Source organism: Macrotis lagotis, chromosome 4 (genome assembly GCF_037893015.1).
Source record: "Macrotis lagotis isolate mMagLag1 chromosome 4, bilby.v1.9.chrom.fasta, whole genome shotgun sequence".
Taxonomy (NCBI): domain Eukaryota; kingdom Metazoa; phylum Chordata; class Mammalia; order Peramelemorphia; family Peramelidae; genus Macrotis; species Macrotis lagotis.
In genome coordinates this window covers 48,515,120-48,541,739 of record NC_133661.1, presented here as the reverse complement: position 1 = coordinate 48,541,739, position 26,620 = coordinate 48,515,120, and the positions used below count along the sequence as shown (strand labels likewise).

The following is a 26,620-nucleotide window of genomic DNA, read 5'->3' as shown; positions in this document are numbered from 1 at the left end:
ACCAAGAATTCTGTTCAAGAAAAAAGTTCCCTTGAACCTGAGAGTTTATTTTAATTAGATTTCAACTCCAGAGAAGATGACATAGGATGACTTAAGAGGGAGGTACCCTAGAAATTGTCTAGAGAGAGAGATGGGCAAATATGACTGACCTTCATTTAAATCAGGGGAGTCAGTCTAAATCTTTAAAAAATAATCTAAATTGTAGAACATTGTAAAATGAAATTTGATCTAGAATACCAAAATGTTGCCAAGTGGAGGCCCTTAAAAGGACTGCTTTAATGGATCAGTAAGAATAGTGATCGATCAGGATGTCAGTTGTATAAAGTGTAAATAAGGGTTTTTAAATGATAGAAAAGTTTCTTCTCTTGGGTTAACTGGGTTCTGTTAGCTCTTATTATATTCTATTCAGTTATACTCCATTAACCCTTTAATAAGTGTAAAAAGAAGTTTGAGTTAGAACATCTTCTGTCCAAATGATCACAGATTCTGTATTATTGGGGTCTGAATTAAGGACTACATATTGTTTTATTAGTATGTCAATGGATCAGAAGAGAACAGTCCTACTTCTCTCCTCAAATAATGGGATTTTTCCTAGGGTTGATTGACATGTTTCATGGTTGGGGAGGTGGAGAATATTTGCAATGGGTATTCTTTCCTGGGAGAAATTGAGAAGGGAAGTAAGGTACAGAGGTCCTGGATTCAAGATAAGTTCCACTGAGTGATGGGACCAGTTAGCTCTGAATGGCATCCTCTCCATCCTAAATCTGCTTCAGGTTCAAGTTTCTTTTCCATTGTTTTCACTTCTTCCTTCCATGGAGACTACTCCTTCTTTGGTCATGAGGAAAGGTATCTACTCCTTATTCTAGATTGGAGTCAAAGAAATGCCAAGCATTCTGTAGGATGTGATAGCCCATTTTGTAGTAAAGGCGGAGCTGACTTTATTTGGAATTTCTAAATTTTTATTTTTGCTGCAGGATGAGTTGTGTATTTTTTTTTGTCCTCAAACAATTTGGACATTTGTTTTGCTTGACTACAATTAAGTTACAAAAATTTTGTTTTTCTTTCTTTTTTTTCTTTTTCCTTCCAAAGTGAAGAAGACTCTCAGGGAGTAGGAGCTCAAGTCTCTAAATGTGGGTTTCTATTGACTTCACTGAATGGACTTGTAGGAAGGTAGGGGAGATGGGAGAAAAATAGATTTTTGTTAATTTAAAATACACTAATTTTAAAAACAAATCCCATTTCTGTAAATCAAGTCATTTTAAATATTCCTCAATTCACTATTTAAAGGAACCCCATGCCAAATGCTTGTGTAAAGTGAAGAATAATTTTAGCAAAGAATCTTATTACATACAGACCCTATTGATTTATTACAGAAGTGAGATTTCTGTATATATTAGATTTCTCCAAAGAAGGGCCCATTTTTAAGTTGTCTTGTGAAGTGAAGAAATTTCTTGCCCAAGGGCTGATCTGCTGTGCAGATTCAGCCCTTTAAGCCTGTTTAAAGGAAAGTGTTCACCTATGAATGAGGTCATGGAAGTTGGAAAAGAGCAGAAGGAATTCCTTGGGTCTGAGGCACCCACCTGTCTAAGCAGAATTCCCAGGTGTGATGAGGAGGTTGGCTGATTTGTCTCTTGCATTCTCTTTGCCAAGTCTCTGGCTGCTCCTTTCTCCCCAGGGTTCTTTTGGGAATGTGGAGAAAAGGCTCTCCAAGTCACCCCAGGAATCCTAGGATCTATCAGGAAGACCCTGGAAGGGTCTGGGGTGAAGAAGACTCTCAGGGAGTAGGAGCTCAAGTCTCTAAATGTGGGTTTCTATTGACTTCACTGAATGGACTTGTAGGAAGATGGGATACTGAGAGGGAGGAAAGTGGTGGTCCACAGTTGGGTGACTCTTGGTCTCAGGACTCAGGTTCAAGATGGAAAGCACAGTGGATAGAGGTATAGGCTTCACACACATACATGCTCTCTCTCTCTCTCTCTCTCTCTCTCTCTCTCTCTCTCTCTCTCGGAGGAAACCAGCTTAGTTGAAGAACTGAAAGTTACTTGAGGATTCCAGAAGATCTCAATAAAATCAAGGTAAAAAATCTTGAACTACACCTGCACTAGGAATCCATGGGTCACTGTGGGCAAGTCTCAGAGTACCTGGTGAGAAATCCCTCAACCTGCATGGGGAGAATGGTTATATGGACTGGTGGAACCATCTGGCAACTATAACAAGACTAAAGGACAGACCTGGAATCCCATTTTGCCTTATCTCTGACATTGACCTAGAGCTCCCAGACATCCCCAGTTAGGCAAGAATTTTGGTATATATTCCAACCTTTCCTATGATTGATTTTGGACTGGGCAGTGGTTGGCTGCATCCAGCTTGTATTTCCTTATTCTGAATAGGAGTTTTGGGGTCTACAGCAGGTGAGTCCACATGCGAAGGACCATCCATGCAAAAGCATGCTTGTGGATTGGCAGCCCGGGTTCTTACCGGAAGGGCTTGCTGCTTCAGGGTGGTGGGGACAGACTGGTGGCGGGGTTTATCCAACTCACATCGCAGCCTTGCATTCTCGGCCAGCAATACAGAGTAAAAGTCAAAGGGCACACTGTCCCCCATGGGGCCTAGGGAGAGAAGAGTGACTAGGAGGGACATGACATGACAACTCCCTCATACCTCCCTAATGCACTTAGGTTTTGTGTATTTGAGCTTTCTGGGTATTTATCCTAAACTCCTACTAGATTGTAAGCAACATGAGAACAGGGACAATGTCTTACCTGCATTCCCTCCTTACCTCTGAGAGAGAGTTCCTCTCTTCCTTTCAAATGCAGCCCAGGCTTTCCCAATTCTCCTAGCTGTTTGCTAGTCAAGCTCCCTTGGATATATTTGTGTTTATTTTCACTTTATATTTGTGCTATACAAAGTGTTATATGGATTTATTTATTCCCCCCATCAGGATGTAAGCTCATTGTGAGTGGGCATGGTTTCATTATTTGTACTTGTACCCAGCAGTGTATGATAAACTGTAGGTGGTAAATAAATGTTTATTTATTGAAGATCCAAACTTCTTAACTCTTCCAGAACCTAGAATGGTTATCTGCACATAGTAGGTACCGAAAATGTGTTTACTGAATTGAGTTGGGAGGGGGTAAGGGGAGAAGGAAATTTGTAAAATGAAAAGTTGCTGTAATCCCTTAAAGTTGAGCTCCCTTTTCCAGTCTGCATAGAGAAGGTAATGTGATATTGTGGAGAGGAATTCCATTGAATTTGAAAGCCAATGCACTGAGTTTGTCTTTTGGTTCTATTTTGCTTATTATCTAGCCTTGGGCAAATCACTTCTTTTCCCCAAACCTCAGTCTCCTCATCTGTAAAATGAAGGATTTAGATTAGATGATCTCCATAGACCTGTTGTGCTTTTTACAATCAATTTTCCTAAGATTTTCGAGAAGCTGTCAGATTATAGTAACCTTACTAAATAGTAAACCCTCCAATGTACTATAACTAAGCTGACTTGTGTTCCAGATAATATGAGGCTGGCCATTTCAATGACCCAATTGAATCCTAGGGACTTGGATGCTTCCAGATTTAACTGCCCCACTTCTCTAATAAGCAAATAATCCTTCAAGAGGCAGAAGAAGTAAAGAGGAAATCTAGACTAGATTCTTACCAGCAAGCGAGAAGGAGATCTTAAAGTTTGTGACAAAGAGAGCAAAGAAAACATGATCCTAGTGGGACACATCCCCTAACCTTTGAGAAAACATATTTCAAAGGATTCAGAGAAAGATGTGTAGGATCCAATGATTTAAAATTCCACAGGAAAAATCAAAGAGAAAGGAAGTTATCAAGAATGAAATTCTCAAGGCACCAAGAGAAACAATTCCAATGGGAAGGAAAAAAGGGAAGTTATTTAAAGAGACCAATTTGGGATGCACAAGGTACTTACTGATGAACTTAAGATTATTAAAGGCCATATGCCAAAGATGGAAACAAGAGAAAGGAACCAACAATGAACACCAAAGTATGGCAAGGTATGTTGTCAGGAATAGTAAAACTTATAATAAGTTAAAGCTTATGAGGGATGTTAAAAACAAAACTTTACCGAGAAAAAGAGAAGGAAGAGGACCGTCTTAGGGTGCACTGGGCAATGGGGTAAGGCATAAACATACAAAGCCTAATATGTGCCAAATACTATGATAAGTACTTTACAAATATTACCTAATTTGATCTTCATAACCACATCATAAGGAAAGTGCTGTTATTTTCCCTATCTTACACTTGAGGAAACTGAAGTAAACAGAAGCTTAATGACTTGCCCAGGGTCATGCAACTAGTAACTGATACTGGATTTGAACTGAGATCTTTTCTTGACTTCAGATCTCTAATCATTGCTTTACCTAGCTACTCAAGTGGTAAACAAATGTTTGAAAGGACAACAATTTAATTCTGATTTTACTCTGATTTTAATTCAGTTTCCTCTGCCAAGGAGAATGGTTTCTGAATTGGACCAGATATATCCAGAATGGCTATTAGGAAGATTAAGCCAACAAAAAGCAAAGAAATACAATTATGGTGCCCAACTCTTGCTAGAGTCAAGTAACCAGGACATATTACAATTCAAGACACTTGAAAGAAATAGTCATTATAATTGCTGAAACTCTGTTAAAGGTTTTCAAAAAGAATGAAGAACTCTACTGAAGAAGGTAAACTATTACACTAATTTTCAACAAAGTGAAGAGAATGGGGTCAGCAAGCTATAAACCAATTAACTTGATTTTGATTACTGGTGAAATTATTGAATATATCAAAGAGATGGATTGGTACATATCTAGAAGAAAAAATTATAGCTTTAAAAAAGAACACATTATATCTTCATTCAATTTCTTTCTTGAGTTCTCTATTGGTAGATGAGGGGAATGATATAGATAGCTAGATTTTTAGCCAAGCATTTGGCAATCTCTCACAATGGTATGTGGACAAGGAGAGATGAGTGCTAGCGAGTAATACAGCAAAGTGAAATCAGAAGAGGTTCAAGGGTATCCAATCAATGTCCATTTGGAAGGAGGCCTGTACTGAAATGATCCAGGGACCTGGATGTGACTTTGTGCTTAAATCCATCAATCAATAAAATCAGCAATAAATACTACCAAGTACCAGGCACTAGGGATAATGCAAAGACAAAAAAAAAGGACAATCCCTACTCTCAAAGTGTTTGTAATCTTTTTTTATTTTATTACCTGAAGATTTATTGTTAGCATACAGCCTTCAACAAAAGGGCACAGAAGATGTTCTTCTTACTTGAGTGCCATACCTGCTCCCTGCCAGACAACCAACTTGATCTAGGCCATGTAGGCAGCCATGGTGGATAAAAACAAAAATTTGGAGTCAGTTCACTACCTGTGATCTTCAGCAAGTCATTTCATTTCTCTTTGTGTTAGTTTCCTCATCTATAAAATGAGGGGAAGGGAGTGGAACCAGTAGTCTCAGCGGTCCCTCCGAGCTCTAAGTCTTTGACCCAGAGCTGATCTGCTGAACAGAACTGGTTCTAGATTACTAGCAGATGTTGGGAGTTTTGTACTTTTATATTGAGATGGACAAATGCACTAAAGCTACCTTACAAATTCATCAATCCAGGATAAGACTACCTCAGGTACTGAATATGCCAGTGATAAGGAAGGGCTAACTCAAATATAGGTCCAGTATGGCCAGGTCAAAGGAGGAGCAGCCTTGCCTGTTGGCTCACCCATAGTAAAGGACCCCCAGAATGGCTCTGATACAGGTAAATTTAAATCTAGGAATCAACAGAATTCCTCTGTAATCCGAGGTGGTGCTCGTGGATCATGAGTCATGGCTTCAGGGTTTCTCCTTCTCTAAAGGAAGAGGGCCCAATAGAATCCATTGTGCTGTATTAAGATAGTATGCTTATCAGATCTGTAGCTGACTCGGAACAATGAATGATATCTGAGCTACTGAATGATAGAGACAGGAATGAGAAAAAAAGTTGAGCTTTTTCAGCTGAACCAAGTTGAGCTAATTGAGCTGAATCAAATAAAGTGACATTAAATAGGGACGAATGAAGGCTCGAAAGAGAGTTGATTGTTAAATTTTCATTGTAAGCAAATATACCTTCGACATTGGCTAACATTACAAATCAGGACTTATTGTTTTTGTCTTGATTTAAAGTGACCCACAAAATGTAAATAATGCTCATTAAATTTAAACTAGGTTAGACATTTTCTTCTTAAGAGAGCCAGGTGTTAAACATTCAGTGCCATACCTCAAGATAAATGTAAGATTTTATATTTAGGTTGAAGAAAAAAAGATCAGAAGTGGGGGAAAAAAAGTGAAGGAATAAGCATATATGCTATATTAAACCAAGCAGAGGGCCTAAGGTGAAAGTCCTGCCATACCCTGTCAAACCACACCTGGAGAATTAGGTTCAGTTGTGGGAGGTCTCATTTTAGAAAAAATAATGGTAGGCTGGAGAATATCCAAGGAGAGCAGTCAGGATAGTGAAGTGTCATGAGTTATGCCAAATGAGGATATCTAGGGATTTAGAAGGTACATGATAGGTACCTTAAAATATTCCAAGTATCACCAAATGGAAGAGAATGATTTTCAATTGGCTGATGACACAAAGTTGAGGAGGAAGGTTAACAAACTGATATTAGAATCCATATCCAGAATTCCCTCACCAGGCCAGAATTTTAAGTTAGATCAAGAAAAAAGATTAAATATACTAAGGATAAAGGTAAAAACATCCTCCACTTGAATTAAAAAAGTCACTTTTGCAAGAGCACAACTCAGGGAGGATGGTGAGAGATTAGTTTGCCTGAAAAAAGACCTGGGGATTTCAGAGACTGGAAAGCTCAGTATGTGTTGGTAGTGCAATATAGTGGGCAAAAAGCTAACCAGATCTTAGGCTGCATTAAGAGAGGGAAGTATCCAGAAAAGAGAGAGAATGATTCTCCAATATACTCTCCTAAGGGCAGACCACCTACTTAATCATAGAATTGACACTGGAAGGTACCTTAGAGATCATTGAGTTCATTCCTTCATTTTAAAGATGAGAAAACTGATTCCCAGAGAGGTCAAGTAACTTGTCCAGAGTCATACAGAGTATGTCTGAGGCAGGATTTGAATTCAGATCTTCCTGACTCCCAGGACTTAGTGGTCCTATGGTAGCACTATGTTCAGTTTCAGTTGTCACATTTTGGGAAGGACATTGATAAACAGGACAGCATCAGAGGAGAATGATCTGGAAGATATAGGACTTTGAGATCAAGCTATCATGCCCTTGACCCAATTGGGAGTCTTCTGATGGAAAACTCTGTATCTTCTTCTGATATTGAGTATACAATTTATACTCAGTAAACATTTGTTAATGCAATAGGTTAAAGAGAAATAGGTTTGGGGTTTAGGTTTGTCGCATTCACATAAGGTAGCCAAAGATGAATACTTGGTTGTCTGGGCTCTTTCAAGATGATGGCCACACATCTTGGGGATGAGGCTGAAGGGTGGGGCCTCTTGCTAGATTTTAAACTTCTTGAAGGCAGATCCTTCTTCTTCTTCTTCTTTCTGTCCCCTTCAGGGCCCTGTACAAGGTATGAATAATTATTGAACCAAAATAAATTGTTTAGAAGTCACATGACTTACCCATAGTTTTCCCCGGAGGCTGCTCTAGTGATGACACCAAAGCATTTAACCTTTCTCTGGATGGTTGTTTTATTTTTTCCTCCAGGATCTTCTCCATTGTTTGAATCACCTACATAGAGAAAGAAAGAAAAGAATGAAGATGTGAGCCAGTTAAGAAATACTACTTAACTGGAACCAAAGAGGGTTCTGGGTCTTTTGTCTGAACCTAGATCAGGGGTTCTTGTCCTTTTCAGTGTCAAAAACCCCCTTTGGTAGTCTGGTGAAGCTTGTGAACCCCTTTTTCAGAATCACAATTTTAAATACATAAAGTTTAACTTAGAGTTTAAAAAGTAAGGCAAATATATTGAAATAAAAAATATTTTTAAAGTTCCCAAGTTTAAAACTTTTGACCTAATAAAAACAGTATGGGGGGAGGGAAGAAGACAAGACTTAGAATCATAAAACCCCTTTTTCAGAATCACAATTTTAAATACATAAAGTTTCACTTAGAGTTTAAAAAGTAAGGCAAATATATTGAAATAAAAATATTTTTAAAGTTCTCAAGTTTAAAACTTTTGACCTAATAAAAATAGTATTGGGGGGGGGAAGAAGACAAAACTTAGAATCATAAGACCTTCAAATGAGGCCTATCTACCATATCTGGCAGCTAGGTGGTACAATTGATTACAGGAATGTTTGAATTTGACCTCAGACCCTAAGCAAGTCACTTATCCCTGTCTGCTTCAGTTTTCTCATCTTTTAGAAGAGGTGGTGAAGGGAATGGCAAACCACCCTGTTGTCTTTGCCAAGAAAACCCCAAATGTGGTCATGGATAGTCAGACATAACCGGAATGACTCAACAACATGACCTTCTTCTCTACCTGCTCCTCAGAGTGAGGAGTGAGAAAATTACTTCATCACTTCTAAGGTTCTATAGACATGTGAGATATTTCTTTTAATGGACGTGGAATAATAATATTAAGCTCTCCTTGTCTGCATGTCTCCTGTTGATACTCTCTCACATCCTGGGCTGTGATGATCTCTAATTTGTTCCCTCTGTGAATCTATGAGGATTTACAGAACTAACTTTCCTTTTAGTCAGTACCTATAGACCAGGAAGGTCCTAGGGACCCCAGTGGTCATTCTAGTCTGCTTTCATTAGGTAAGGAGTGTAAGGTTTTCTGACCCTAACCAGTTTGGCATATTTCATTGAATCTAGGTGTACCAGATTAACATACTTTTCACAATGTTCTTGTGATCGATAAGGGGGTTTGAAGTCCTGACCACCCAATGATTGATTTCCTTGCTAAGGTCCCCTTCCCATTCAGTGACTGAGAGTCTGTCTAGCAACAACAATCAGGGGAAAAAAAAGGGACCCATAGCTCTGTGCACTTGATGGGGGGAACTGAAACTCACTTTCTATACCTTTCTGTGGGATGGAAGGGTTAGGAAGCCACATGTTTGCATGTTAGGAAGTAATTAAGTCTTATCCTCTCAGTCACACCTACTTCCCAAGAAATGTGCTACTCTTTCTTCACCTTCTCTCATTCTTGTTTAAGGACCAGGAAGAGAGACCCAGGTATAATTGATGGCACTGGAATTCCTACCACAGGCCTTGTCCTATGAACTTGTTGAAAATTTTGATAATGGTGCTTCAACATTTAATTAGTTTCTTTTGAATGCCTATGTATTTTATGCATTTTAAAACAGTATTCTCAGAAAGGATCCATTGACCTTACCAAACTGCCAAAAGGGCCCTTGGCACAAAATCTTTAAAAACTCTTGATCTAATCTAGTTCTTTCATTTTATAGTTGAGGAAATAGTGATCCAGAGATGGGAAGGGACTCTGATTTCTAATCTCCCAGTCAGGGTGATTTATTTATTCTTTGGCACCATGTTGTCTTCTAAAACCCCAACTTTCAGAGTTAAAAACACAGTCCAAATTGTCCATGAAGGAATTCCCATTTCTCTCCCAATCTGCCAGACTTTATTACCACTCCCTGGTATAATTTCTCTACTTGCTTTTTTTGGATGGGGGGGTGATCTGGGCTTGAAGGCTCTCAGGTGCTGACCCCTGCCTCATCTTTGCCTGAAGGCAACCCTACCTTCTCCTGGTTCTTCACCGTTTGCTCCAAGCTCTCCATTTTCTGCAGTTTGTCCTGATACGTCTTCAGATGTTTTTGTTGTTGCTGGTGAGATTGTTGTATAAGCAGCAAGTCCTTCTCCAGATCATTCTTCTGTAAGGATAGTGAGGTGGAGGTTGGGGGGGGGTGTGTGGTGCAAAGGAAGACAATGAAAGTCCTCCACTGACACTTCCCTCTCCTCACTACCCCCACCCCCACCATGGACTGATGCTTTCCCCCACCCTTTACCTCCCCTCTTGCCCCCCCCCCCGCCCTCCTCTTACTCTTTCCATCCAACCCTCCCCACCCAACTTTGCATGGTTCTACTCACCCTAATTAATTCATTCTGTAGTTGTTGCACCCTGTCCTTCAACCTCCGCATTTCATTAGTGCTCTGGGAAAGTTTTTGCTTCATGTTTTCTGTAGGAGTGGAGGGGGGGAGATAGCCGAATAAGTAGTGCAAGTTTGAAAAAAATTCTAATCTTACCAAAGGCTAGTTCAACTTGGGAGACCCAATAGGACCAGGTAAAAAGATGAGGAACCTATGCTGTTCGATTTACTTTGGTAAAACTTTCCCCTTCCTGCCCTGGTCTTTCCCAGGTTACCTCTTCTCCCAAAACACAAGTTTTGCTATCCAAGGGTTGGGAGGATCTAACCCTGAATAAGAACATCTGTATTGTCCTAAAGCAGGAAAGACCACCACTTGGAAAAATCATCAATGCATCATCATGGCGTAATGATGCCAAATTTCCATTTCCCTTACTCCCTTCTATCTACCCACCCTCTCAAGAACAAAGCTACCAGAATCAGGAACCTTCTTGTTCCCAGGTCCTCTCACACGGAGGGTCTCAAGATTCTCTCACCAATCATCTCTTCATCTTCTGGGGAAGCCTGACCCATCATCTCCTGTGCGTACACCTGTTGCCGAAGGGAATTGTTTTCTGTCTCCAGCGAGGTCACTTGTTTACGGAGGGACAGGATGTCATTGGCCATCTTTATTAAGGCTTTCTGGCAATTGTCTACCTCTTTCCTCTCTTGTAATAATGCATCTGACTGATTGACCTTCTCCACCTGGGAAAGCAAGCAATCACCATTTTCTTCAATGCTCTTGGTTCTATATATGCATACCTGCCCTTGAGCAAGTCTTTTTTGTCATTGTGGATCTCAATTTTCTCATCTGCCAAAGGAGGGAGTTGGATTAGCTGCTTTGTATCTCCATTCCCCACCCCCACCCCAACCTTTCCAAGCTCTACAATCTTCATCTCCGGATGTTCAGGAATATTTCAGAAAAACATTGGGCATACTTAGAACTCTAAACCCTAAAATTTGGAAGCCATTTGTGTATATAGCATTAAAAAAGGAAATGAATTATATAATGTTATCATTTCCATACCTTTTATTTTATGGTTAGGAAAACTGAGACACAGAGTTATGAAATCACCTGTTACTTTAAGACTTTTAGTTAGAAGTCAAATTCAAGCCTCTTTCAATATCTCATAAAAGATTCTGGTAGGGTACTTTCTGTTTTCGAGAATAATTTGTGAAGAATGGGTAAGAATTGTTTTTTAAAAGTTTGATAGAATTCTCTTGTGAATTAATCAGGACTAGGGAATTTTTCCTTTGGTATTTCTTTTATAGTTAGATCTATTTTCTTTTCTAAGAGTGGGTTATTTAAGAGCTCTTTCTTATATTCTGACAGTATTGATATTTCATATTTTTGAAAGAATTTTACCATTTTGTGTTCTCAGTTTTGATAGTATGTAACTTTGTGAGTATAATATGTTCTCATTATTATTATTATTTATTTCTCCTGGTTTTGTTGTGAGTTCACTTTGCTCATTTGTCATTTTTTTAGCTTTTTTTTTTTTGCAAGGCAAATGGGGTTAAGTGGCTTGCCCAAGACCACACAGCTAGGTAATTATTAAGTGTCTGAGACCGGATTTGAACCCAGGTACTCCTGACTCCAGGGCCGGTGCTTTATCCACTACGCCACCTAGCTGCCCCTTCATTTGTCATTTCATTGATTTGGTTTTCTAGCTTTTAAAAATAAGATTAGCTAAAGATTTATTAATTTTGTGACTTCAAAGAATTGGTTTTTAGTTCTATTTATAATTTCTATGTTTTTTTCAGTTTCTAGGTTTTCCATTTTCTCCTCCAATTTTTAACATTTTCTTTTTTGTGATTTGTTATGTTAATTTGCTGCCTTTCTAATTAGAAAATACATATTCATTTCATTAATCTGTTTCTATTTTGTTTGTACACACAAGCACATATGTAAAATACACATACACAAAATACATACATGTGTGAATGATTTTCCTTTGCCATCTGTTTTTTTGCATCCTCAAAATTTTAATGTTGTTTCATCATTATAATTTTCCTTCTTTCAATTATTTCTTCGATTTGTTCTTTGACCTACTCATTATTTAGTATTAGATCAGTAAGTCTCCACTTGAATCTATGACTTTTGTTTGTGATCACTGAACTAATAACCATTATTATTGTTATAATTTATAAAAGATGTATTTGCTATTTATGCCTTTTACCATTTGTTTACAGTATCTTTGTACCTCAACACATAGTCAATTTTTTGTAAAAATTCCAAATGATACTTAGAAACTTATAAATTCTTTTGCAGTCCCATTTAAAAGATGACTTTGGTTTTTTAGTTCTCCTTTCTCCAATAATTTATTTCAGTTCCAAGTTTTCCCTTTGTTATTTGTTAAGACTTATCCAAAACTGAGAGAGGGACATCAAAGTCTCCTGTTACTATCGTATTACTCATTCTATCTTCTTGTAGTGCAGTTAAAAGTTTCCTGTATAAATTTGAATCTTAAGGTATTTGCTTATTATTCCTTTTGGCATAATATAGTTTTCTTATTTATCTTATTTTTTTCAATGTTTGCTTTGCTTTTTCAGAGAGTGTGACTATCACACCTGCTTTTTTGGACTCATTTGATGCATACTAAAATATTTACCATCTTCTCAGCTTAATTTTATATATGATTTTGTTTTTTAAAATATGCTTCTTGTAAGCAACAGCTTGTAGGGTTTTGTTTGCTTATCTAGTCTTTCACCTTTCTTGTCTTATTGACTTGTTTAATTCGGTCACATTTAAGGGTAGGAGAGGTTTATCATCTCCTCCATTTGTCTCTAATGCTGTTTTTCTTAGGTTTTTTTTGCAAGGCAAATGGGGTTAAGTGGCTTGCCCAAGGCCACACAGCTAGGTAATTATTAAGTGTCTGAGACCGGATTTGAACCCAGGTACTCCTGACTCCAAGGCCAGTGCTTTATCCACCGCACCACCTAGTTGCCCCTGCTGTTTTTTTAAGTTATGATTTCTCTCCTCTTCTACTATATACCCAATACTATGTCTCCTCAGATACTTAAGCTTAATATTTATATATATAAAGGTGACCCTATTCCCACTGGTTCTTTCTCCCTTACTTCTAATCTCTCCTCCATTTGTTACTCCTTTCCCTTTGAGTTTTTTTTTAATTAGGCCCTTTCCTGCTCTAGTCTGGATATTTAATTCTTCTTCTCCCCCTTTTTATTTTCAGTTAGTCAAATTTCCCCTTCTTTTTCTCCCCTTCAACTAGTTCCATTCATTAGTTTAAAAAATTGTATGTCTGTGTGTGTGTGTGTGTGTGTGTGTGTGTGTGTGTGTGTGTGCTCCTTTCTACACAGGATTTCTCTTTTTCACTCTCCATTATCTATCATCTCTCATATCTATCAGACTCTCATTCTTTAGTTTGTTGTTCCCTATATTTATATAATCCTTTTTTCTCTTACTTCCTCATGGAATCCTAACATTTGGAAGACCTTTTCTAGCCTCTCTAGGCAATTTCTACCACTGCTTTGTAGAACTCGCCTTTCAGATTTCCCTTTTTCATTATTCCCACCCCTCCCAAATACTAATTCCTGAAGGTAACAGAGATGATGCTTTCCAGCATCAACTCAGGATCTTCGCTCTCATGATCCCAATTATGCAGCCCATCACTGATCTCATATTCTCCCTCCAGGCACATTCTTCCTTCATTTGCCTCAAAATCTTCTTTCTGGGTTCACACCCATTATTGCCTTAGATACATTGCCTCCAAATCCCTTTCTCCTCCGGAGGCAGTGATCTTTTTAAGTACTAAATCCCTATAGACAAAATCCAGCACAAGGTATCCATCTTTTTTTTCATTAATGTCCCCCTTAATTCCTAGGAGCATTCTTCAGTGGAGCTCCTTCCCCCCATCAAGACAAGTCTAGCCTATTCCCTCTCCCCTTTCAATCCTTCTTCTCACCCCACCTTTTCATTCATTCTCCTGTAGGCTCTTCAGAGTCACTTTTCCTGGAAAGTGTTAGATCTTGACTCCATCAGGGCATATTACATACTCTCCTGTATCTCCCTTTTTTCCCTTATCTCTTTCCACATACCATACTTCCCATTTTATAATTTAATCCCACAAAATACATCCATTCACCTGCAGGTGCAATGCTATGAGGTTTTGTTTAGAATGCTGTAGGTCTACCTCTCCACCATTACTTCTACCTGACATCTTCTTTCACCCTTGTCTCTTTGTTCATATTTAGAAAGGAGACTCTCACTAGGCTCTCTGATATCACTCTCTTTTGCTGTTGCTGTCCTTGGTTACAACATCTTGTCATCTATCCTGCCTTTTTCTTGTCTAGGGGAATCTCTTCAGGTCTGGTTTTCTTTCTTTTCTTTTTTCTTTTTTGAAAGATTTTACTTATTTTGAATTTTACAATTTCTAAGAATGTTTTGTGTGCTTCTTTATTATTGAATATTCAACTTTTCCTTTTTATGACTAAACTCATATTTTTAGACTAGATCAGTTTATGTTGTAATCTGGGCTCCATTATTTTTTTTAGAAGGTATTATTCCACTATCTCTCCTGTGTTTTCCATGGATGCATAGTAGTCTTAAGTTTCCTTTCCTTTGTATTGAAAGACTTTCTCTTAGTCATTTGCAGAATTTATTACTTTTGAATTGAATTGTTAAATTTAACTACTATGTGACTTAAAGTTTGCAAACTTGTTGCTGTTTTGTTTCTTCTGGAAGAAATCTATAGATTTTTTTCCCCACTGTTTTTGTTTTGTGTTCAGAAGTTCTGGGATGTTTCCTTGTATTATTTGTTGCATTATGTTGCTCAGATTTTTGGACTTGTTTTCTTCTAGGAGACCTATTATCTTTATGTTTTTTTTCCCTCCTATTATCCTGTCTTTGGGATAAAAATATTTTTTTCTTGAATGGAAAACCTATTTTCTTTAAATGTAAGTTTTAAGCTTCTTTTCTTCTAGGTCATCCTCCTCTTATGTACATTTACATTCTCAGTTGGTTATCTTAAAATTTCTGTTTTGTTTTGTTTCCTTGTTGAACCTTGAACGTTTTTCTATTCTACCCATTATTTTTGTTTTGCAGGCCCAAAATCCTGCTCTCACAATTCTTATTTCTCTTTGAAACCATTCAGGAACAGTGTCTTATGGTTACATTTCTCCTCCAAATCCACAACCTTCTGTCTCATTAACGGTTAAGTTATTTTCCTTTGTTTAACAGTATTTTAGAGTCTTCTGAAATTGTTTATTAGATATGTAGGTGATATTTTTTTTATTGCTATTAGTGTTTTTCTTATTAGTTTTTCTACTTCTGCCCCCAATCTCTGAGTTTTTTCCTTCTGAGATCTTTGTTAATGTCAATCTTCTCCTTCCCTGTTTTATTTTTCCTGTTTCACACTTTCTAACCCTATCCCATTGATATAGTTTTCCCAGGCTGGATCTGAAAGCATCTTAGCCCTCTGCCATTCTGGACACTTTTTGCTTTATCAGTATAATTCTCTGCCTTGAGACTTTTTTGGTGGATAGAATTAGTCCCAGCTGGATGCTTAGTGGATTGTCACATAATTCCCCAAATATGGTGCTGTATTCTATTATTCTATCCCCTCTCTTCTTCATTTCTCTGTCAGTAAAGAGCATTCTCATACTTATGCTATTAATAGCCACCTGGATTGATTTCTATCAACCATTAAGAAATTCAATATTTTTTGTTGTTGTTTGCAAATGGAGTGGGGTTAAGTGACTTGACCAAAGTCACACAGCTAGGTAATTATTAAGTGTCTGAGGCTGGATGTGAACCCAGGTCCTCCTGACTTCAGGGCTGGTGCTCTATCTACTGCACCATCTAGCCCCTAAGAAATTCAATATCTAGCTGCTTTTCCAAAGGAACTCGTGTAGTAATTTAGTAACCTGTAAACCATTTGTGTACCTTTCCATTAAAGTCTAAGCCTTTCTCACCTCCCTGAGTCAGAGATTCATGAGTTCTTCACAAAAGCAAACCCACTTAGTTGCTCCTTAAGCCCCCTTTCCCCAAAGCCCATTTTCTCCCTTTTTCAATATGACCAAGAAGTGACCCCTCCAATTACAGATGAGGCAATTAAGGCCCAGAGAAGTTTAATGACTAGCCAAGGATCATAGAGATAGTAAGAAGTAAAGGGAGGATTTACAAGCCCTGGGAAAGCAAATTCACTGGACAGAAATCTTTTATTAGATCAAGAAACTTTGCTTCAGGTGGCTTATATCCCTAGGAGTTTGAACTAGGGGATGTCTTCCCTATAAACGAGAAGAGACCGCAAAAGACAGTGAAAATAGTTATTGAGTTAAAGTCACACCTCCTGCCTAAGGTCCTTGAGATCTCTCTTTCGCATGGTTTTACTGGGCATAGGTTAAAATGGCATTTTCTGGGTCTTCAACTTAATACTCATAGCCCAAAAGAACCTCTGCTAAAAAGAGAATTACATTTTAGAGAAAATATTAAAGAGTTATGAAAGGGCAGTAGCATCCAAAATCTGATCAGTTACTTTGATTTTTAATGATTTGGCTGGTTTCTTTTCCTTTTTAAAAAAATGTATATTCCCCAGAACTCAACATAGTGTCTCAAAAATTATGGGTACCTAATGAATACACACTAAATAATTGGTATTTAAAAACTGGCAGAGTTTTCATACCTTAGAAAGTCATTTTTAAGATGAGGAAGACTTGTCTGCATTATCTGACAAAATGAGTAATCATATCTACATTCTTATTTAATTCCCCTTTGTAATCGCAAATTAGCAAAAGAAGCAAAATATTAAATTATGAGGAAAAAGAAGGAAAAGTTCAAAGAACTAAAGTGAAATAAAAATGCCTTAATATAATAATGAATACCTGCTGTAAAGAGAGATTATTGACTAGCCAATGAATTGTTACTGTTCAGTTGTTTCAGATGTTTTATAACCCTATTTGGGGCTTTCTTGGCAAAGATACTGGAGCATTTTGCCATTTCCTTCTCTAGCTCATTTTTCAAGTGAGGAAACTGAGGCAAACAGGGTTAAGTGACTTGCTCATGTCACACAGCTATTATGAATCTGAGACCAGATTTGAACTCAGGAAGATGAGTCTTCTTGATTCTAGGTCCAATACTCTATACATAGAGCCACCTAGTTGCCCCTCAGAGTGGGTTATATTAATAGGTAACATTTTATATAAAGTTTAAGGTTTTAAAAATGCTTTATAAATTTGATTCAACTTTATCTTCACAACAACTCTAGAAGGGTTTTATAGATAAGAGGAACAAGGAAGGTAGAGGTTAAATGACTTTGTCTAGGCTTACAGTTTATAGTGCTTGAGGTTGTATTTGAACTCAGATCTTCCAGACTTCAGGTTCAATACTGTATCCATTGAACCACCTAGCTAAGAAGGTGTGAAGAGATAGAATATGAATGAAAGAATTAAAGAAGGCATATGGAAGGAAATTAAAATTATATTGAAGTTCCATTGCTATGATTTTAAAAATTGTTGATAGCTTTGTTTTTAGATCACTTCATTTCCAATATTGAAAATTAGAGAGGAAAGAGGAAAATCACTCCATCAAAATTAACAAGCATATTTTAAGTCTGACAGCATACACTATAAATTTTTAATCCATTTTTCATTCTCATCTCTTCAAAAAAACACCACAAAAAACCCCCATAAATTTTAAAGAAGAATTTTGTTAGTGTCCAGAGGATTCTACTTACAGGCCAAAGTATAGTAAAAAATATAGGATTCCCTAACAAATGCAGAATGAAAAAAAAACTCTAAAATATGATAGATACATCAAAAAGCAGAGGAAGCAGGTTTTTACTCTGAAATAACATCCTACAAAATTGACTGTATTTCTCTTTGAAAGAAAATGAATTTTCAACAGGATTACAAATTTTTTATTATTCCTTCAGAGTAAACCAGAGATAAGCAAGTCATTTCAAATGCAAATTTGGCAAATAAAAGGAACTTTATAAAGATAAATAAATGCATATAGCATAAGAAAAGCTAGTGGTAATGACTTGATATTTACATGCTTTCAAGAGTCAAAGGTATTTTTTCTTCAGAAATCTCACATTATCTGACTACCTTTGATTAAACCAAGAAATACCAAAATGATGTTTTAATGCTATTAAAGGTGAACAGAAAGAAATGTTTTAAAGAAAGGTAAGATAGTTGAAGACAAATACATCTTGTAATTGGGGCAGCATGGGTGAAAGTCATTCACTCTTTAAAAGCAGGAGTTAGAGGACACAGGAGGATCTTGAACCATAATATCATAGAATAATTTTATCAGGGATTTGGGTCAGTCATGGGGAGAAAGAAGATGGATCTTGTTTTTGTATATTAGGCTGGAGATTAGGATATTATTGTTTCAAGAAAAAAGTTGCAGGTATCAAAGAAGGATAGGATTTGAAAAAGTCAAAGTAGGGCTGGATTATATAGTGAAGGTGAAGAAATCATTTTTGTGGTTAAGGGTAGAGACTGAAACTAGATTTTTAAAGGTAATTTAGCAGAGTTTGATGGAGAAGAAAAATGAACTTAACAAATGTAACCTTGAATGTTAAAGGTCAAATTTGCCCATTAAGTGGAAAAGAGTCACAAACTTGGTGAATAAACAGATTCCAATGATTTTTTGCATATAAGAAATACTCTCAAACCATGAAGACACATAAAGAGTTAAAAAATAAGTGTCTGAAACCCAATTTATTATGTTTCATTTGAATCCCAAAAGCAGGAATTATACCCATGATTTCAAATAAGTACAACCTTTAAATGGATACTGTCAAAAGAGATAAACAGGAAAACTACATTATACTTAAAGGCATCATAAGTAATGAAACAATATTAATATTGTTATATTATATAAATATAAAGAATATATTATTATCATTAAGGGTATATATATATATGTATATACATATGAGGGCATGCATGCACATGCCTACATACCTACCAATATACCTACAAACTTACATACATATAAACCTGTAATGATATTAATTGTAAGCAACTTCAGTGTCCTTCTTAAAGCCTGACAAATCAAAAAAAGGGTAATTAACAGGGAAATTATGGAGATAAATGGAATATTAGGAAAAAACAAATTATAAATTTCCATTTGTATAGAAATCTTAAAATAGATAATTATTTTTGAACATCATGTTGTTCTTTTGCACGTCTAGTCAGAAAGAACTCAATTCAAATCAGCAATATTAAACGCTTACTTATGTGTAATGTAAATCGAAGCATAGTGTATTTGATAGAGATCTAGTCTTAAGAGTCAAGCATCATCTCTCACATTTGAGGTCTGACTATCAGCAGTAAATTAACCTCCCAGTGACTCAAACAACTCTCTAAGACATTAAGTTAATAAATAAGATGCTAATTAGCATTGATGGAGTGAATTTAAATGCTGGGAGATCTCTATAATGATGAACTTAGACTCAAATCAGAAAATATATGCTGTTACCATGGGCTGAAATCTTAGAATGACCAGAAAAGACTTGATGGTCATGCTGAACCTCAAATTAGCAGTATTGTTTCCTAAAAGTAAACTTTGTGATGAAATAAGAAAATGGCAGTATTTTTCCTATTCTCCTTTTCTTCTTCCTTCTCCTTTTTTTCTGTTCTTCTTCCTTAAAAGTTTAGGTTTGCAAGTCTCATACTCCAGAGTCTATTATTTCCTCAGACCTCAGACTCAAAAGATCAGGGCCCTTTCCTCTAAATAAATTTGCCACCATTTATTTAAGTTAGCACCAAATTGCTCTGAATAGTTAGGTTTTGTACAGGTGTAGTTAGTGAGAAATGTGGACTAGCTTTGATTCCATCCAGTTTACCTTATTTGTCCTTCATCTACTCTATCCCCTTTGCTGTCTCTGTTGGTAACTTGAATTCCTTTAAACTGTTAAAAGACAAATGTTCCAAATCTGCAAAGCAAGTGCTTAATGTGAATGAGACAAATCCTATCTACTTTTCAAAAGCTATGCCCAACATGGAATCAAATTGTTGAGCTACTGGCCAGCATAGGGATATCAGGAACATAGGGTTTAAGCACATAATAAAGGAACCTATGTCATTAAGCTCAAGATCTGCTGAGCATGACTGTCCAGTTAAAGGAAATTAAAATAAAATGTTAACCTATAAGAATAAATGGCAGAGACTGAGGCTAGTGATCTGATTTCACTGATTGACTCAGTCTATAACAGATTGTTGTAGAGCAAGACTATCATATGTTTTCATAACCTTCACATCCAGATTGGATAATATAATTCATGGAATTCCTATCTGCTAAGGTTGAGATCCCTCTTCCCATCTATTTATCCTGTAACTATGCATGTCTCTCTCAGAGCAAATCTATATAGGATAAGCACCAGGGAAATTTATCTAATCTTTATGTTCCTGAGAATGTGTGAATCCTTGGGTAAAGAATTAACTAGTTTGTGTCTGCTTCTGAATAGCAGAAAGGGAATGGGGATCTTCTTTGAGTCACAATGGAAGGTGCAGAGTCATCTGAGGCTTACATAGTTCAATGAAACTATGATCTATGCTATGCAGAATTACCCCAAATGGACAGGTCATAGTGGAGAGTTCTGACAAAATGTGATTTGGTGGAGAAGGAAATAGCAAACCACTCTATTATTGTTGCTAAGATGATCACAAACAGTCTTTGTGGTCCTGAGAAAGGGTGAATCAGTTAAGAATTGACTAGTTTGTTTCTTCTTCTAGCTGTAGATTAGATTAAAATTATAGAAATTTTAGGGCAGAATATATGAACTTTTGAGATAATCTAGTATAGGGGGGTTCTTAACCTTTCTGTGTCTAATGGACCCTTTTGGGTTTGATGAATTGTATGAACTCTCAGAATAATATTTTTAAAGGTATAAAATAAAATACCTAGGATTGTAAAGGAAAACAATTGATGACTGAGATACAATTATCAATTTTTTAAAAAAATCAAGTTGATATACCCTAGGTTAAGAATTTCTAATCTAGTATAATTCCCTCAATTTTTTGATGAAGAAATGGGCCAGAAAAGGGAAATGTCTTATCTAATGTCATGCAACCTTTGAGTGTTAGAGTAGGGAATAAAAGTTATGTTTCTTGACTTGGAGATGAATGTTCTAGAAATAACATCACATTGCCTGTCTAGGACAATGAACCTTTTGCCTGCGTGACTCTGAAGTTCCTTTTATCTCTACTTTTCTGGAGAAGAGGAAAGATGACCCTGTTTATTTTCAGACTCCATGATCAAAATGAAACTATGGAATATCAGAAGATAGTAAAGAAAATAACACACTTTTTAAAAAAGGAATCTATCTTCTCCTTCCCATTCCTACTTCCATTCCTTGCAGTCAGAGTCTTAAGGTTTCTAGACTGTTCCATTGCAGTGGATTCCTAAGTACTTCTCCTCACATCCAGTCTTTTCCCTTCCACTTAATTAAATAAATCACTTACAGATTAATCTTCTGAAATAATAAAATTATTTGTTCAAGGTTAAATAGACAATCCCTTCCTGGATTACTGCCTTGCCATGGCAGAGAGGCTCACATAGGTTGGTAAAGCTGTGATTTATTCTGTGCAGGGTTACAGACAGGGAGAGTTCTGACAAAATGTGATCTGGGGGAGAAGGAAATGGAAAACCACTCCAGGAACTTTGCTAAGAGAATCATGGCCAGTATTAGAATGATAAAACTTGGAATGGCATGTGACCACAGAGTCAGACTGAACAACTGAACAACAACAAATATAAGTAATAAATATCATGGTTAGGATTCAGGCCTTCAGACTCAAAAGATCAGGCCCTTTCCTCTAAATAAATTCCATCTTCTCTACTATTGCCTGCCATTAAAAAAGAAAAAAAATGGATTTCTGATTTCAATGACAGAGAATACTTTCTGGGCAGAAAAATCTCTCTACAATGATCTAAAGCACATGGCAAGCTAAATGATAAAGCCCAGAACCACCAAACCAATGTCAGAGGTGAGATTTGAACCCAAATTTTCCTCACTCTGAGACGAACTTGTTATATACTATGATTCTGCATCTATTGGCAGAACCCACGGTGGATGGTTTAGCATGAGTTCTGAAATTACACCATCAGTATTTAATTTTTCTGAAAACTGGTAAACCTATCTATAGGTTTATCCACAGGAACACAATTTGGGGGTTGGAAAGGGTGTACCGGAAGCCCAAGGAGGAGGAGACACTTGCACGTGGTTCCTGGAATCAAGAACCATCCGAGTGGGAGAACACAGTTTTTGGTCAGACCTTGTAACCGATCACTAATTATTTTGGACTTTTTTAAAGGATGATACAATAGAGCAAAATGGAAAGAAATAGAGATATTCTATATTATATATATTCTTTGCTGGGGTAGAAGCTAACTGCTTTCCTAAGCGGGGATTCAATTCAACAACCATTTAAGGTCAGGGAAGGGGAAATGTAGTGTAATGAGACTGAAATCAGGTTCAAATCCCACCTCAGACTTTTATTAGCCAAATTTAAATTCAGATCTCCTTGGTTCCAGGTTCAGCATTCTACCCAGGTGCTCCCATATTGAATTAATGTAGAGGTCCTTAACCTGGGACCCATGAAGCTCAAAGAAATCTGTGGAACAATTTCAGTGGGTCTATGAACTTGGAGGGCAGCCATTTGGCACTGTGGATAGAATGTAGAGTATGGAGTCAGGAGGACTCATCTTACTTAATTTAAGACTATCTTCAGATGGTCCTAGCTATTTGACTCTGGACAAAGCACTTAACTCTTGTTTGCTTCAGTTTCCACCTCTGTAAAATGAACTGGAAAAGGAAATGGTAAACCACTGCAATGTCTGTGCTAAGAAAACCCCAAATGAGGTCACAGAGTCAGACATGACTAACACAATACAATGATTTTGGAGGGGGGAAATGACATTATTAAAAAAATTTCAAAGTTTCCTTTGTAATTCTTTATATTTTATTTATGCATTTAAAACTATTATTCTTGGGGCAGCTAGGTGGTGTAGTGGATAAAGTACTGACCTTGGAGTCAGGAGTACCTGGGTTTAAATCTGGTCTCAGACACTTGATAATTACCTAGCTGTGTGGCCTTGGGCAAGCTACTTAACACCATTTGCCTTGCAAAAAAAACCTAAAAAAAAACTATGATTCTGAGAAAGAATCCATCTATATAAGCTCCACCAGACTACCAGAGGGATCCAGGATACACAAAAGGTTACAAACTCTGGGTAGAAAGTAAACCAGGTGTGCTGAGGGCAACGTCTTACAAAATGGTCATTGACCCCATTCTTCCTTCTGTGACCTAAAGTTCCCTATACCTAGAGATCTCTTCTTGAGACCTAGCTGCTCATTTCTTCTCTGGCTCCTGAATCCCACATGTATGAAATCATGGAATCAGAGGGTTTAGAACTAGAAATTTTACAGCTCAGGAAATTGACAATTGAGGAAACTGAGGCTCAGATTGGTTGCTATTTGCTCAAAGCTGGCTAAGTTAGAATTAATTGATTCTCTGATTCTAAAGGCTATAAAGTTCACCACAATAAGGCTGGGCATTCCTTTTTTTTCCCCTTAGCCCTTGTTCCCAAGTGCCCTAAGCTTTCCTAGCACACCATAATCAGTTAAATAACTACATATCAGTGACAACTGCTTCTTTCAGCTGCCAAGGAAATGCTAAACAGCTATGTTCCACCTCACAAAAGAGTTGAGTTCAACTTGATACTCAAACTGCTTCCTCCCCAAAGTCTCCTTTCCTTGTAGTAGAGTCCTTAGACAGGATGACTGGGAGGACTTGGACCTCACCAGGGTTGGAAGCAGAAATCTCTGAGGGAGCGCTGTGACTTTCCTTCCTTAGGGACTCATTGTCCACCTTTGTAAAATGAGGAGGGTTAGGTTTCTGGTCCCTGAGGTAACTTCAGTTCTGAGTCTTGTCTACCTTGGGGAGATGAAGGTTCAGGAAGAAGGAACAAGCATGAGTCAGTGAATGAACAGGAGTCAGACTTCCCTGTATGTATGATGTGGCCTTGTGCCAGTATGGGCCTGGGCTTGACTAACTTCATCTGCTATTGGGAAAAAGGTGGTGGTGGGGAGGATGGGTGGTTTCATTTCTAGGAACAAATGATGAGCAACAAACCACCTTTTCTAGACTAGAGATAAATGGAGGTCTTTCCCTCTATCTCCCAGTTCCTTCTTAACTCAGATAAATCTTCTCCCCCAATACTGGGACAATTTTCTTGAGACCCTATCTGACAATTTTCTCTAATCAAAGGCTGTCTGAATACTTAGGGAAGGTCATCCTTATATCCTGCAGGATGCTGGAGGAGAATTTAGGTCATGGTGGCAGAGTGATGGATAAAATGGGAGCCAGCTCCTCCTACCCAGAGAGGATGAAGCTGCAAAGAGACAGTTTTAGGCTTGATGAAAACCCGAACGTTTCTTCACTATTACAGTTGTCTTTGTTAGCTAGTGTAGATTCTTTCCCTGGAGGTCTTTGGGCAGCACTACCCCTTACATAAAAGGGAATCTTTTTTCAGCCATGGGTTAGACTGGTTATCTATTGAGAACTCTTTGAGTTCTGAAATTCAGTGATTTGTTTTTTTTCTGACAACTCCCTCCAGAGAAAGTCTCACCAAGAAAATCCCAACCTCCTCTTTTGAGGTCTGGTTCATCTACTCTTTAAAATTTAAGTTTCTCCCTCTTTCCCCTGCCCTGTGCTCTAGAGATGATTTGAATGGATCCTAATGTGAGGTGGGTGGTATGTGCTGAGACTGGAAGGGAATAAGAGCATCCTGCCATCCCACCCAGGTTATTCCCAATCACGAACAGAATATACCTTTAAGAGGCAGAGGGGCCGGCATATAGTGGAAAGTAGTATGGTGTACAGAAATGGGTTCATTCCATAGACGATTTGTTCCATGCTCCCCACCTCCACCCCACAGCTGGGCTGCCAGGACCTTGGGCAAGACCCAATTGAGATAGGGAAACTGGGCCCCAGTAGCCCTGACCTGCTCAGCCTTGCTGTGTGTCTACATTCCTCTCCACCCGTCCCCAACATCAGGGCCTCTGCGTCACTGCCAAAGCCTTGGGATGGACAGGCTGTTTGAATAAACAAAATACTTGAGGCAGCTAGTTCCCAGTTCAGACCTCTTTCTTTGGCTATGGGCCATACCACCCCCTTCCTTTCTTCCTAGCTAGGCAGGCTCTGAATAGAGACCTATTTCCCTCTTTCTCAGTCTCTGCTGCCTCCTATCAGACAAACACCATCACTTACACACCTTTATGACCAAGAATATAGGAAATTTCTATCCTCCAATCTCTCTCTGTCTCTGCCTCTCTCCACTAATTAAGCAACTACTATGTGCCAGACAATGTTAGGTACTAAAGCTATAGAGACAAAAATGCAAAGTTTCTGCTATCATTCTATCAAAAAACCCCAAAACACATACATACATACATATATATATATATATATATATCAGTAAGTGAATAATTCACACAAAATAATTAATTTTGGTGTGGGGTAGGTGGAGGCACTCACCACTGGGTAAATCAGAATATGCTCCCTATTAAGGGTGGCCCTGGAGTAGAACCCTGAGATCAGCTAAGGATTCTCTAAGGGGTCACTGAGGAGAGAGCAACTTGTACAAAGTCATAGATGGGAGTTGGAATGCTATGTACAAGGAAAAGAGCTAGCAGCTCAGTTTGATTATATCAAAGAATGTTTAGAAATATTTGATAGGCCTGGAAAGCTGGAGCCTTACTTTAAGGGACTTTAAAAGCCAAACAGGATTCTGTATTTTACCCTAAAGGTAATAGGGAGCCACTGAACTTCTTGAGCAGGGGAGTTACTTGATCAGACTTATGCTTTAAGAATATTAGTCTTCCTTCTCTGCCTCTACTTCTGGACACCCCAACATCCTGTTCAAGATAGAGAGGAGAGAGTTTGTTTCATGTTCTTCTTTTTTTCTACCAACCCCTTTCCTTGACAGGAACTAAGGATCTCAAAATGTCCAAATCTTTTTTTGCCAGTATAGATAGTATCTGATAACCTCCTCCCTGAGAGGTCAATGTTGAAACTCAAAAAAGAGAATCATAGGATTGTAAGATCATAGATTTAGACTTGGAAAGAACATTAGAAACAGAGACTGAGCTCCATATCTTGTGCAGAAGAAAATTAGACCCTAGAAATAACTTCCCACAGATAGTTACTAATCTGCGATTCCAAGCCAGGTCTTCTTTAAGTTCCTATGAGACTCATCATTTTGGGCATTCATTCACTCATTCATTCATTCCTTCATTCAGTCATGTTGGGTCTTGTCTTGCTTTTTACATGATGAGATGTGAGGTTTGACACATTCTCCTATAGTTATCAATTGCCTACCTAGTATGGAGCTAGGAAACTTAAGTCAGAAAGCATAGGTACTGAGGATACAAAAATTAATATAAATTAATACAAAAATTAAATCCAAACTGTCCCTGCCCTCAAGGATCTTCCATTCCCCTGATGGGAAACAACATGCAGTACAGATATGCAGTACAAA

General features: G+C 37.7%; 1 protein-coding gene across 3 annotated transcripts in view; it reads right to left on the bottom strand.

Annotated features, from left to right (window-relative positions):
- The window catches only part of LOC141520823 (coiled-coil domain-containing protein 33-like), a 114,905-nt gene that overhangs the window by 4,883 nt on the left and 83,402 nt on the right, over window positions 1-26,620 (bottom strand). For 2 of the 3 annotated variants that reach the window (XM_074232694.1, XM_074232695.1), the window contains 5 exons: window positions 10,605-10,812; window positions 10,073-10,161; window positions 9,724-9,855; window positions 7,639-7,747; window positions 2,479-2,609 (listed from right to left, as the gene is read on the bottom strand). In XM_074232694.1, coding sequence (XP_074088795.1) covers window positions 2,479-2,609; window positions 7,639-7,747; window positions 9,724-9,855; window positions 10,073-10,161; window positions 10,605-10,812 — 669 coding nt within the window. The remainder of the gene's footprint in view (window positions 1-2,478; window positions 2,610-7,638; window positions 7,748-9,723; window positions 9,856-10,072; window positions 10,162-10,604; window positions 10,813-26,620) is intronic. The other variant, XM_074232693.1, reaches the window with a different exon arrangement.